General features: G+C 32.6%; 1 protein-coding gene across 4 annotated transcripts in view; it reads right to left on the reverse strand.

The window, feature by feature from the left end:
• LOC145258285 (CCR4-NOT transcription complex subunit 1-like) overlaps window positions 1-14,801 on the reverse strand; it is a 267,943-nt gene that overhangs the window by 161,428 nt on the left and 91,714 nt on the right. For all 4 annotated transcript variants that reach the window (XM_080116291.1, XM_080116293.1, XM_080116294.1 and 1 more), the window contains 6 exons: window positions 14,618-14,737; window positions 13,438-13,560; window positions 10,587-10,735; window positions 2,786-2,945; window positions 2,169-2,373; window positions 343-462 (listed from right to left, as the gene is read on the reverse strand). In XM_080116291.1, the coding sequence (XP_079972417.1) occupies window positions 343-462; window positions 2,169-2,373; window positions 2,786-2,945; window positions 10,587-10,735; window positions 13,438-13,560; window positions 14,618-14,737 (877 nt within the window). The remainder of the gene's footprint in view (window positions 1-342; window positions 463-2,168; window positions 2,374-2,785; window positions 2,946-10,586; window positions 10,736-13,437; window positions 13,561-14,617; window positions 14,738-14,801) is intronic.

Here is a 14,801-nt window from a genome sequence, read left to right on the forward strand (position 1 = left end):
TATTGTGATTGGCTTGTTTTCATTAATTTTTTTTTATGAAAATGTTTTTTTTGCATTGGTAAACATGATATTTTAGGAGGTGTGAGTTAGGATTATGCAAGAATAACTTGGGTGTATTCTGGCTAGGATTACTTTATAATTCCATGGTTTCTTAAATCTCAATTTTAATTTAAAGAGCTAATTATGTAAATCAGTATATCTAAAAAGAAAATTAAATAAAAATAAAACAAATTCTTTTTTGAAATTGATAGTGTTAAAAATTTTAACTTATAAATTTAAATAAAGTCAAATAATATTCTGATACTTAAACATAGGACAGACTTTTTCCTGAAAAAATCTTACCCATAAACATTTTGTTATCCAAATTTTGTTGCTGTTGCTTGAGTGGTGCCTGTGAACTTAATGATCCTAATGTGTTTATTGGATTCCGACTTGGTACCATTGGTGCTTGTAGGTTAAAGTCTACAATTAAATTTGCATATTTATATTAAAAAAAAAAAAAGAAAAGTTCTTTTTAAATTAAATACTTGCAATGAAATAGGCACTGAGAGAATGTCTAACACACTTGATGTTAGTATTTCAACAGTGATCATTTGAAATCAAATAGCAAGGTGAAAAAACTTGATAAATTGGTCTAACATGAACTCTCCGAATGTTAAGTTTTCAAAATAGGTCACTATTTTACAAACAACCTGATATAATACCAGTGGGATCATATGGGAATGCCACACACTTTCTTCATTTGCATGTTCACTTCTATATAACAGCACTTGTTATTTGGATATTACACAAGCTCATTCTCACAGTTCCACTATGCCATCTTGTTCAATCAAGTTTTGCAGCAATTTATGACATCTCTACTACTGCAAAAGTTTATCCAGGAGAATGAACATTCCAGCATGACCATACCAATGTAATCGATCCATCCTTAGAATAACCGATGCTGGAAAAATGTAGTTCTTTTAACAAATCCTTTGACATTATGTGTTATGTTTGGTCAGATTTCATATTGTGGATCCATCTGATCATGAAGCGGTCATTGCAGTGCAAACAGGTTGGTTGCTTTTTGTTTTACGGTATGTCAACCCTTTCTGGGTTATTTAATGCTAAATCCAGTTATTTTGGGAATAGTATTCAAAGTTGTATCCAGTTATTTTATAGGAGATTTTTATTCTTCAAGCTCTTCGTATTTTCAATCGTTAGTTAGTTTGGTTGGTTGGCTGCAAACAGGAGAGAGAGAGGAGTGAGTGAGCGCCAAACAATCACTCTCATTGATGCTCTTAGCAATCACTCTCATTGATGCTCTTAGCAATCACTCTCATTGATGCTCTTAGCAATCACTCTCATTGATGCTCTTAGCACATGTGCTATATTATTTGCCCCAAATTTAGAGAGGGACAGCTGGCATTGTTATCAAAGACAAGAAATTTCCAAATACTAATATTCATTTGAAATAATATATATAATAGTAAGGAAAATGTCTTCTGTAAAAATAATTGCCATTGTCAGTTAAATATTCTTTAAATAAAATACAACTATATTGAAAATTGTAACAATTTATATCCTTTTAAGACATTCTTGCCATAAAATCAGCTAAATGTTTTCTTTTAAATAAGTTTTATCCTTTTTACTTGCTTTTTACAATTTAAACAAAATACTATCTTGCCTTGTTAGCTAAATATTCAAAAAATATATCTTCAGTGATCCCATATTTAAAAAAAATTAAAAAATAAATATAACATACAAAAATGAGCTTCTCTTAGCACATCAGATATACAAATTAGCATTATTTTCATTTAAAAGGTTAATTTTTATCAACTTAATTAATCACAAACCACTAAAGTATATTTCATTTGAACATACGATCTTTATTCTCACTTGACATGCATAAAGAGGAAATTTTTATTACTTTTTAACTTGAAAATTATGAATATAAAAAAATAAATACAATTGTTAAGAGTTCAAGAAATTCTGGATATACCTACAGGCTAAACTTACCAAATTTCACTTAGCCCCTTTTACTTATATGCAATACTATACAATTCTCAGTATATCCTTTGACCCCATAAAAAAAAAAAAAAAAATTATAAAATGTAAATTATTATTCCTAATAAATAAGGCCTAATTAATCATTAAATCTAGATTGGTAAAAACAAATAAAAACATACTTTGTAATTGACTTGTGAGAGCTTGAATAGAGCTGTAGCCAGGTTGAGCTTGATTTATTTCTGGGAAACCCTTGGGTGGTGATCCAGGGGATGCAGCAGCAACAGCTGCAGCAGTGCTGAGGGTGGCCAGACTCTGAGGAAAGGCTGCACTAACTGCAGCAGGAGTGCCCATAGCTAATGCACTCATAGTATTCATAGAATCCATCTGAAAATAAATTAAAAATATATATATATTTATTAAATTAAAAAAAAAAAAGTTAAAAGTAAATTTAAGCTTTAAATATAAGGGAATGTACAAATAAAATATACCAATTTAGAATGTATAAGTAAGTTGTAGAGCATATGCCATAGATATTTATTTTTAAGAATTCATTTTATGTATGGAGTCAATATTAAAAATAAAAAGTCAGTTATAATTTGTATGACAGTTTCTGAGATTTCTGAAAAGAATGACAACAGATGTTCATTTCAAATAGATCAGCCATACGACAAATTCAGCATGAACTCAGCAAAAAGTAGAACTAGAATGTTTGGAACCTTACAAAAAGAAGAGCTCCACGATAAGGGAAGACAAATCTTCAAAACACAAATTTATAAAAATGATAGGTTATTCTTACGTTAACAATAACAGGATTCTGTTGGCCAGTTGTAATCCCAGTTTGATTAAGCTTTGCTCCTACGACTCCAGGGGGAATCTGTCTAGCTTTGTTCATCGCCAGATTAGCATTGGCAACCATTGTCAAAATCATTTCAGACAAATCTTGATTGGTAATTTGACTTTGAAATAAAAAAATAAAACTCATAAAAAAGATCCAATACAACAAAAAGCCACAGTTGTCAGTATATTTTAACTCATCAATATTTAAAGTATGGAAATAATGAAAAAAATCAAAGCTTGTCATATTTTGGATTGCAGGTATCACGAGAAAATGTTTTTACCAATGATTTTTCGGAATTTTTGTTAAATGAGAGGTTGTATTATTCAAACTAATTTATTTTGGTTGTTATTTTCAGAAACTTTTGGACAATGTAAACTTCGACTTCCTTCAAACTTCAGAATATTTATCAAACTTTGGAATCTTTGAAATTTACATAGATTCAATTTTGTAGAGCTTCTCTGAGTTTGAAAATATACTCTGAAGATTACATGGACTGAAAAGTTGTGAAAACAACTCAACCAAAAATAGTGGTCGAGATCATACAAATACAAATTTCATCTTGGTTTTATTTTATTCACACTGTTTCAACTAATGTAAACGCAAACCTTCAGGTACATCTTGCCAAACAGTCGGGATAGTTATGTCAACCTTTGGGCAGATTTTAAAATTTTAAACAAAAACACTTTATTTAATCCAGATTCCATTAATCTCCCAAAGACATTTAGAATTGATTGTGAATATATATACATGCATATGAATAATTAAATTTTAAAAGCTTTAAACCAAATCATGTAAAGATGTGTTAGAACCTTGGGGGACCACAATTTGTGATTATAACAAATGTAAAACTCAACTGGTTCATTTTCTTCCATTAAAGTTGAATTTCTACATATAAATTGACAAAATTAAAATGTATTTTTATGTATTAGACCTTTCAATGCAATATTACAAGTCATGGTTGTTTCTGTAATTATGCAACTAAATGAACAAAAATTGATATTTTCCACTGTTGCAATAATTGTTTGTAAGACTTGTAGATAAGCTGTTTATATCATCTACTAAAATTGTTTAATTCTTACTCTGCACATAGATATTTTATGAAATATAGATTAGAAAGGGACAATTTTTAACAGAATTGTTTTTTAAAGAATAAAAAAATCTGAGGATTGATACAAAGATTAGAAATCACCAACGATTATCCACTTATTTACATAAAATAAAACTGCATGTTTGTGTGTACATCCACAACGTTCTCAGGTGATCAGCTATAGAGGTGAAATTTGGTTTTGCAAGATTGATATTAAGTTAACACTGATAAAATAAAGCTTAAATCGAGAGGAAGTTCCAATTCTGAGAGGGGTTGGTCTGTGTGTGCGTGTGGGGTGGGGCACAAAAATCTTTTCCTTAAATTGCATTTTCAATTAAATGAAAATTAAGAGAAATACACTAAGTGTGCATGTGAGGGGAAGAAAAGAGAAAGTCATTCTTTGAAAGAAAAGTCACCAAACTCCTCTACCACCTTCACAGCAAAATTAGCAGGTTTAATTTTGAAAGAGAATCGTCACGAGAAGGTAAAAGTAAGTTTGGTTTGGTTTTACAGCATATCAACCATTTTTGTTTTTTTTGGTTATTTAATGCAGAGTTTCATTTTTTTGTGGATTAGATATTTTAATTTACTCAGTAAGTCAGCCTTTTTTGCATCATTAGATGATGTGCTTTTTTTCTTTTTTTTCTTTCGGGTGTGTGGTAGAGTTGGATTGAATTAAAGTTGTATTCTTTTATATAGAGTTACTTTTTTCAGAAATGTTAGTATTTTGTTGGAATTTATTTTTTTAAATAGTTCTTTCATATTGTTGACATTGTAATAATTTTGCCGGATATGCACGAGATCGCCACAATCCAAAGGAAAGTGTTTTACCGTAAAGGGTTGTTTTTTTTACATGGAGTTCACCACTTATCAAGGCCCAATGGCCACTCGGGAATAAGGGTTATTGTGTGTACAGTACTCAATGGGATAGTGTAGCAATAGTATTAGAGAATTGATAAGAGGTCATTATTTAGGGGGGCAGTTCATCAGAAATTTGTTTGTGTTGGACTTGAAGACATCCAGGTTGAAGTCCGGAGGGAAACAGGCAAGCGGAACAGAGTTCCACAGGCATGCAGTTCTAAGAAAGAAGCTTTGTTCGTGGAATCTACGTTTTGATTTAGGCACAGATAAGGAGTGGGGAAGATTATTGACGGTGATTTCAGCTAGTCAGGTGTTTTTTGAAAAAGATTGGCGAGGGGGGACCAGAGAATGGAGCTCAGACGAGCACTTTTTTTTATCAAGAAGGAGTGGGTTATGTGTGTGTCCTATGCGAATACGAGACAAAATCACTTCCTCTCTACGTGATCTTCTGGCATCTGGTGATCATTCTTTTTTTTGTGGGTTTGATCTTGAAAAGTTTGTTATTTGGACAGTTATTCCATCTTTCTTGCCATTTCTTCATAATGAGATTATTTATTTGTTGTTTGTAGTCAGAATGTGGAATTTTTATATTGCTTTTAAGGAGTTTTAAAGCGTTTTTGGCAGCTATGTCGGCTTTTCCATTGCCCTGAATTCCAAAATGACTGGGGATCCAGCAGAATTTGATACTTTTGTTTTGTGAAAGAGGGTGTATTTTTTGTAATAGTTTGATAAGTAGCGGGTTATTCAAATTTTTATTCTTTAAGGATTCAAGTGCCGATAGGGAGTCTGAAAAAATTATAAATTTGTTGTGGGCGAGGTCAATAATGAGGTCTAGTGCCATAGGCTGTGGCTTCGGCACTAAAAATTGAGGCATGGTATGGTAGTCGCTTCTATAAGGTAATGTTAGTGGATACGACTCCACATCCGGTTCTGTTGCTGTCTTTGGAGCCATCTATGTAGATGTACTAATGGTTTGGGTATTTTTCCTGAATGATAAGGAGTTTTTCTTGATAGGTTAGTGGATGGGTTTGATTTTTTGGAAGGTTATTTAATTCAAAGATAATTTCAAGTTGTTTTAGTAGCCAGGGTGGAAGGCTTAGTTGGTTGACATTATGGATGTTGGTGATTGTGATACCTGCATCTTCTACTAGTGGTTTTGTATGGAGAACAAAAGGTTTTATAGCTTTTACTTTTTGGTCATATAGATTTTGGTAATTTGGATTGAAGGTACAGTTACGGCTGAATTTGTTGGTTGTGATTTTTTCCTATCATAGAGCGAGTAATCTAGTGAGTTTGCAATGCAGTCGTAAGCAGGATTGTCTGGGCAAGAGAGAATTTTGGTCAAGTGTTGCAAGGCTAGTTTGTCGCGTCGAATTGATAATGGGGGTTCATTGGCTTCTGCATAGAGACTATTGATGGGGGGGAAGTTCGGAAGGCTCCCAGTGCAAGCCTGAGGCCCTGATGTTGAATGGCGTCCAATATCTTCATGTAAGACTTTCTGGTGGCACCATAAATGAAGCTGCCATTATCTAGTTTTGATCGCACTAGTGTCCACTCCCCAATCTGTGTGGGCAATGACCCGATTAGCTGGAGAGTTTTATTACATTTATTTTTAAGGTGTTTTATGTGAGGGATGAATGTAAGTTTTTTGTCTAGTATAAACCCTAAGAATTTATGTTCATTTACAACAGGAATAAGAGTATCATCTAGTTTTAAAAGAGGATCTGGGTACAGTTTTCTTAGTTGACAAAAGTGCATATATTTTGTTTTGTTAATAGAAAATTTGAAGCCATTCTTAGTTGTCCATTTTTTTTATTTTGTCAATGCATTGTTGAAGTTGATGCTCAATTAGATGGATATGTCCCGAGCTGTATGCAATTTAAAAAAAAAAACATATATAGAGTAATCCACGCCTTGGTTTATGCATCCAACAATATTGTTAATTTTTAGGCTGAATAATGTTACTAACAAAATACTTCCCTGTGGGACTCCCATTTCCTGTTCCTTGATGTCCAAGAGACATGTTCCTACACAGACATTGAATAATCTATTGTTGAAGTTGTTGATGAAGATGGGTAGTCTTCCTTTCACTCCAGCTTCTTTGAGATCTTTCATGATGCCGTACCTCCATGTGGTATCGTACGCCTTTTCAAGATCAAAGAAAATAGCAGTCATATGCTTTTTTTGTATAAATGAATTTCTGATGAAAGTTTCTAAACGAATTAAATGGTCTGTTGTGCTCCGATGTTTTCAGAAGCCACATTGAAAATTAGTTTTTTTATTTTTTTGTTTCCAGAAACCAAATTAATCTGGTGTTGACCATTCTCTCCATGATCTTACACATGCAGCTTGTTAGAGGTATGGGGCAATAATTGGAGGGATCAGATGCATCCTTTCCTGGTTTTGGTATAAGAATGACTGTGGCTTGTTTCCATATAGCTGGAAGATTGCCATTGAGCCACATGTCATAAATAGAAAGTAAATACTTTAATGGTGAACCATGGTAGTTGTTTTAGAAATGCATACGTTATCTTATCAGGTCCCTCAACCGTGTTGTTGGCTTTTTTTTTTAATGAATCCTTTAGTTCGTGGATGGTAAAAGGTTTGTTGTATTCTTCCTCATTACTTTTAAAGTTCAGTTTGTTTTTTTCTGATTCCTGTTTAATGATCTGGAATTTTACATCGTAATTTTTAGAAGATGAATTATTTGCAATAGTATCTGCAAGCAGGTTTGCCATGTCTTCTTTTTTAGTTATTTTATTATTGTTTATACAGAGGTGGTTGAGAGGGGAACTGGTGTTTTTTCCTGATATTTTTTTAATCATATTCCATACAGTTTTGTCTTTGGTGGTGTTATTGATTTTAGACACAAAATTCTTCCACAATTCCCTTTTGACTTTTATTGTTCGGCATGCTTTAGCTCTGCATATTTTAAAGTTGCTTAAATTCTGAGTAGTTGGTTGATTAAATTTTCTTAATGCAGCACATCATAGCCTGATAGCATTTTACAGTCATTACACCAGGGACGATTATACTTGGTTGATGATTTTGTTTTAGGAATACATTCTTCTGCTATTGAGATAATAGTATCTGTAAAGTGATTGGGACTTTCTCATGTTTTCCAGGTAGGAATTTGTGTTTGCATAGTAATTTGAATTTATTCCAGTTAGCTTTTTTAAGGTTCCAGCAAAGAATTTTTGAGGTTATTTCAGGACCAAAGTGTTCTAATGTTATTAAGTGGTCACTTCTACAGGTATCCATATGCACTGTCCAATTGTAATCTATAAAGATACTAGGATCACTCAGAGAGGTCAATTGCTGAGAATTAATTTATAGCAGAGTGAATAAGTTTTGTTTTTTTTATATATGCATAGGTTGTTGTTGATAATATTTTCTGGTTTTAGACGTTGAGTGAGATCGTGGTTTGGTTTTTGTGGGGCTGGTTTTTTTTTAGGAATTTTTCCCATTTATTGTTCTTGTCTGTTCGGATGTTTTGGAGAGTCTTTATTTTTTTTGCTTGTTGTTATCTGTTTTTATATTAGAACTCTTGTGGGAAATTGAAAGACTCCTTATTGTTGGTATTCTGCTCCTCAGAGTTCTCGATCTCCAATGTCTTAAAGCTACTGGAGAGGGGAATTTGTAGGTTCATTTGTAGTTTTTGTTTAGTTAAGTTTGGTTCTGTTTTTTTTGTTTTTTTTTTATTTGTTTCTGGTTTATTGGGTGTGGTGTTTGGATTTTTGGTTCTAGTGAGGTTTTATTCATATTTGTTTTTTTCATTTCTTCAATTGTATTTATCAATATTTTGATTCGGTTGGTGAGGTCTTGGATTTTAATATCAAGGTTTGTTGTGCAATAATTGTCGTTGTGTTTATTTATTTGTGTTGGGAATATTCTTTTTTTTTTTTGTTATTTCTGAATATTTAGCTGTTACTGCCCTTTTCCTTGCTTCTGGGTAGGTGATATTTAACAAGTGTTTAATTTTAACAATTTCCTTTTCTTTTTTTCCAGATTTCAGTCTTTGGAGTAGGCACTGTGATTTTCTTTACAGTTGGCACATTTATAAGTTTTTTCACAGTTGATATGATTGTCATTTTCTCCACACACTGGCTGGCTGTACATCTGTCCTGATGGTGACCAAATTTTTGACAGTTAAAGCAACGCAGTGGGTTGGGGATACATGTTTCAACTCTTAGTTTCTCGTAAGCTACTTTTTATTTCTTATGGAATTTTTTGTTGATTAAAGGTTACGTGTGTTTATCATTTCTCCATTTTTTTTTATTTGAATTCTTCTGACATCCGTTACATTATGTTCTTTTAGATTTGAACGGATTTCGTCAATGGAGCAAAGTGAAAGTTCGGGGCTTTTCACAACTCCTTTGCATATCTTTAGTGTTTTGTGAGGGTATGTTTTTATTTTCATATTGTCAAAAAATTTCCATTTTAAAAGTTCATCTGTCTGTGTTTTAGTAAAAATTTATATCAGAAGAATACCATTTCTTAATTTTCTGACTAGTTTAGGTTCAACCCTTTCTGATAGTATTTTTTCTATCTTGAAGGAGGAGAGTTTGGTTAAGAGGCACTTCTCCAGTTGACTCCATTACTAAAGTTTGGATAGTTATTTGGTTTCTCCTTCATGTCACTGTCTGAACTGTCTAAAAATCTTTTTTTTTTTACTCCAATTTTTATAACTCATACTGGGTTCGTTTGTTTTTTTAATTTATCATCCTTGTTTCCCACCCACCTTGGAGTCCTACTTGGGATGTGCACAGGGGCTACAACAGGGTTACAGGTATGATATACTTGTACATAATGTAGGCTTCGAGCACTCGTGTATCTTAATTTCTCCCATCCAAGTAAAATATGGGAGAGATTAGAGAAAAATATCCATGTCTAGTCCTTGTTAACTATATACAATTGACCCTCAGCCACCACTTTCACCACTTATTTGGGGATCAGTATTGATGGAGGAGTGTATCAGTTGCTCAGTCACCAGGATCCTTTTCATAGGCATTACAGGATGCCACCTACGGCCAACAGGTGGCCTCATTGAGGGACTTTTACTCTCTGCAGGGAGGCAGTCAGTGTATTCTAATGCCCCACCGACAGAGTTGGGAAGGAAAAAGAAAGAGGGGAAGGGGGTTGTTTTTGTAGAACCTGATTAAGTTTTACAAAAGAGAATAGAAAACAAAAACAGAAAATCGATGTAGGCGCATTTCATCTCAGGAAGCTAATAGACAGCCTGATCTGGTAGCACCAGGTAAAATTGAGATAAAAATCAAGAAAAGAGAAATAAAGACAAAGTGAGAAAAAGGAAAAGAGAAATAAAACCCAACCAAATAGCGATGACAAGATGAGGTGTAATTCTAGTGTTTGACACAAATCTGCTAAAAAAAAAAAAAAAAAAAAAAAAAAAAAAATGTAGATATCGACCAAAAACAGGGGAACTCATATGCAAGGAGGCTGTAGCGATTTAAGAAAATAAATAAATAAATAAAAACCGTCAGAACTTCACTAAAAAGCGGTTAACATACATCTTCAGTAGCGACAAGAAAAGCATGCAGTGTACTCTGACTGGGTGAACACTAGGAACATAGATTTCATACAAGCAAGCTGTTTAATGTTTAATATTTGGAAAGAATGTTTTCATCATCTAAGGACACATTCATTCCCAAGTAAGGCTTGGTATCTCTCTGCATAATAGAACTTAATTAAGAATTGTGCTTTCAAAATGGTAAATAATAGATCAACAATATTATTCAAAATCCAAAGATTGATGAAATAAAAATCTGTACACAACTGAATTTTACTCACTTGGCATAAGCTTGTAGACAAGAAAGCATAGTTGTTACAGTTTCTGCTGGTAACCGGTTCTTTGTTTGCGGTTCTTCTTTTACAGCGCCACCAGTTACCATGGGGAACCGTCGTTTAAGGAAATTAACGCAAGCTTGAACGAAAGGTTCCTGAAAATACAAAGTTTGTAGGTATAAAAAAAAATTAAAATCTCAATAAAAATATGCCTATTCATGTAAAGTGATGTACATTATACGTTTATATATTTGTATGTACACAATTTACTTTTAAATCAATTAACCGATCATTATTAATACAGTTGCTGGGAATAAAGAGGTAATAAAGTGAGCTATATATAGTTTAAAGTACAGTAAAAGGAGTGAAAATCATTAAAAATTCAGATACTTCCAATTTTTGTGATATTTTAACATGTTAGTAAAACATCAATAAATATCCTTTGTATATTAGTTTAAGAATATTTTAAGAGTTTAAGTTTTTATAGGTACAACTTTTCATTTGAAAATTTAAATATCTCAGATTTGCTATTTAATTAACTGGAATGAGTAATTTGTATTATTTATCCATTTATTTATTGTAGACTTATCCTCATCTTCCAGTTGTTTTATGACATTTCGGCCAACTATTCCTCTGGCCTTCATCGGGTGGTTAACTGCGACAGGATAGGAACATCAAATCTTCTAACGGCATTTTCAGCAACCGCTGACTTCCATAAATAGTATACTATTCGGTACAGACCCGACAATACATGTAGATTTATAAAATAAAAAAATACAACCTTGATTGCCCTTCGGGGCCCGTGGTGCAGTGGATAGAGATGTTGAATCTCTACGGTTCCAGGTGAGTATTGTCTGAAGAAAGTGGTTTCAATCCTATCCAAAGTCAGCTAATGGCTTAGTTGGCCAAAATGTGAGACAACAACTATGGAAGGCAGTGGTTGCTAAGAATGTAATTAGAAGATTCGGTGTTCCTATTCCATCACGGTTAACCACCTGACAAAAGCCAGAGGAATTGTTGGCCAAAACATTGTGAAACAATAACTAAAAGATGAGGATAATAGTTTGCAATAAATAATCTCCGATTTGTATCGACTGATTCATAATCATTAATGACGAATTAAGCAAGATTCCTTAAATTTTAATTTCTTTAAAACCCTTTAACGTTTTTAGACATTTTCTAGAATCAAAATCATGTAACAGTTACAGTCCACCTGGGAATGCTGATCACCTTATGATGAGGATATCACACTAAACTTTTGATCCCAAGATGAACAAGTGTTACTCAAAATGACTAGATACTACAGACAGGCTGATTAGAAATCCATCATAGATATGGAATAAAAAAATTTTTTATCTCTGCAAAACAGTGTGCAAATTAGGATAACTGAATAGGTAATGAAACAGATATAAATCAATGTAGAAATCCCACATCAAACTTCACTCTTCAATGGTTCAACTTTAATCTGTGTAGCTGTTATTGAACATGCGCAAAAATCATACCACCAATTCATCTGCCCTAAATCTGATGCAAGTAGACAAAAATTTATAGTTTGTATTATTTGGATTGCTGTTTTCATCTGGAGTATTATTCTCGCAATGTTTCAGCCAATGTAACCTCCAACCTTTTTTAAGTGTATCTTCTCGAACTTGGGAATCTTTCTGTTGACTTGGATATCTGCACAGAATTTCGAATGAAACTACCTGGGGAGGTGGGGGCATGCTCTCATTCATCACCCATTTATTATTCACCTCTGCAGCAAAAAGATCTACACAGGCATCATGAGAAAATGCTTTACCAATAATTGTGTCATTTACTTAATCAGGATCCCTGGAGCCTAGAATCAACTTTCAGGTGTAATAAATGCACCAACAACAGCGATCCAAGGTAAATTTGAACAGGCGCAAGTCTACTATATCCTCTTCCGTGTAAATTTCTATCATTCTTTCCCAATATGACAACTAAAGTATGCTTGTCTTATATTTTCAAAATTAATTGAAGCGAAAACGAAAGTTGCTTATTTTTTTATATAAGTTTATTTAAAAAAGTACTGGTTTAGTTGATGAGACAACATAATTTGATTTTGCAACATTTTATTTTAAAATGAGCAAAGTCAGAATATTTTAACAAATTCATCACTAATTAGCATTCTTGTTGATCGGATGATGTTTATGTGAAACGTAATAACATATGCTTTCACATATTATTGATCTACATTTTGTTATAGTGAATCCTTCATTTCATTATTTGATATTAATATGAATTATTTCACATGACACACTGAAATTAAAATGTAATTGGGATAATATATACGAAGAATCTATTGAACTACAACATGTACATTCAATAAACATTTATTTTTATATAATGCTGACCAAAAAAAACAAAAGCTAAATGGAGGCCATCTAGAACATATGCTGTAGAACGGAGAAAAAAAGGCCAAAGACCCTGGTGTTTTGATGTGATGTTTTGAATATAATAAACTAGTTATGACCAAAGTTTCATTTCATTTGGACAAAAAACTAAGAAACGGGGCCTAATTAGAATTGGGGCCCGTTTTTTTGGGAGGTTACCCTGTAATACCATTATTAAATGAAAATTATCTATGAGGTTGGAAGCATAGAAAATCCACAAAGAGCAACACGAGAGCTGAACATCATATCTGTATATTATTCTCCACAGGTTTATCAAGCCTCAATTAAAATTGGTTTTGCTATTAACACTTGTCGTACTATCAAGATAGTTCTTATTAAACTTAAATATGTCAACACACAACAAGGAATTTGTAAAGATCCATTATTAATAGTTTCACCAGAAAAAAGCTTAAAAAATAAAATTAAAAAACCTGTGCACTAACCTTATGCTCCCTGATCTTGTCTGTAAGCCATTTATCCAATTTGAGATACTCTCGTCGAGATGCAAGACATGCCAAGTCAATCACAAAAGGAAATGGCGTAGCATTCAAAAGCATAGACAATGCCTATAACAAAGATAACAGTAAAATATTTTTTGAATATGGCATTTAAAAAGTCAAAACATTTGATCAAATTTAGAAAATAAGTTTTATTTTTGTTTTTTTTATTGACTAACAATTGGGTCAAGTCCACAATTAAATTGGTAATCAGTCACTATAGCCTCTGAAACTCCTTACTTTATTTCCCCAACCATACCAACATGTAAAAATATAAATGAAATGTCAATAAACATCTTGCTGTTCAATCTTCTCCCCTGCAGTCACTCATTACGTTTCAGTAGAAATATGCCATATTTGAGATGAACAAAAGTTTTTAAAAATTCAGAAAAAAAAAAAAAAAATTCTGCTCAAGCAACAGTGGTGACTTCTGGAATTGTTGGCCTTTAATAGTGTTCTCTTGAAAGATTGGCAGCATTGGATCTTGGTTAAATCATGAGCTTCACAAAATAAATTAGCTCCTGTAGTTGGTTAATGATGCTTTTACTATCATTATAGCTAGGAGATAATGGAAACAGCAGATAAAAAAAAAAATCATATCATCTATCTTTATCATCATATGATTTTATCAGAGAGGAATAAACAATTGTTATTTTCAATTTAAAAAAAAAAAAAAATTCTCAAGTCACTGTGTGCATGTTGAACCATTTAGAACTGGTGGATCTTTTTTTATCCCCATGCTCAAACAGAAGTAGGAACACATGAGGAAGATTGTTTATGACATGAGGATATGATGTCACAAGATGCTGTAGTTTATGACATGAGTATATGATGTCACAAGATGATGTAGTCATCAAAAAAAAAAAAAAAAAAAAAAAAGATCATTTATAACGTTAAAGAATAACAGTTTCCATGAAAAAAGCATCATGTCATGTATAAATTTGCAAACATTTCTAATAAAGTCGTAACAAAAATTTAGAGTGTTTAGATGTACCAGTGTACATTTTTTTAACTCGAGCCATTAGGCAGTACTGCAGAAAGTGGATGTGCAGTGGTGTCTTAGTTAAGCTCAGATATGACAGGTCTGAAAGATATCAAGAATAACCAGTACATGAGTATTCGTTACCTTCAAATCTTGTGCTACATCCAAAATCCTCGCAAGTCTGATTTGGTCTTGACAATCACTCCGCATATACCATTCAGCCATGGAATGCATGATTAAAGTGCGTATATTTGTAGAGTGACCCTGAAAAAAAAAAAAAAAAAAAAAAAAAAGCACATGAAAGTTTATAAAAAAGAATTATTCAAAA

This window comes from Euprymna scolopes, chromosome 33 (assembly GCF_053919585.1).
Source record: "Euprymna scolopes isolate OS-2025 chromosome 33, ASM5391958v1, whole genome shotgun sequence".
Classification (NCBI taxonomy): Eukaryota; Metazoa; Mollusca; class Cephalopoda; order Sepiida; family Sepiolidae; genus Euprymna; species Euprymna scolopes.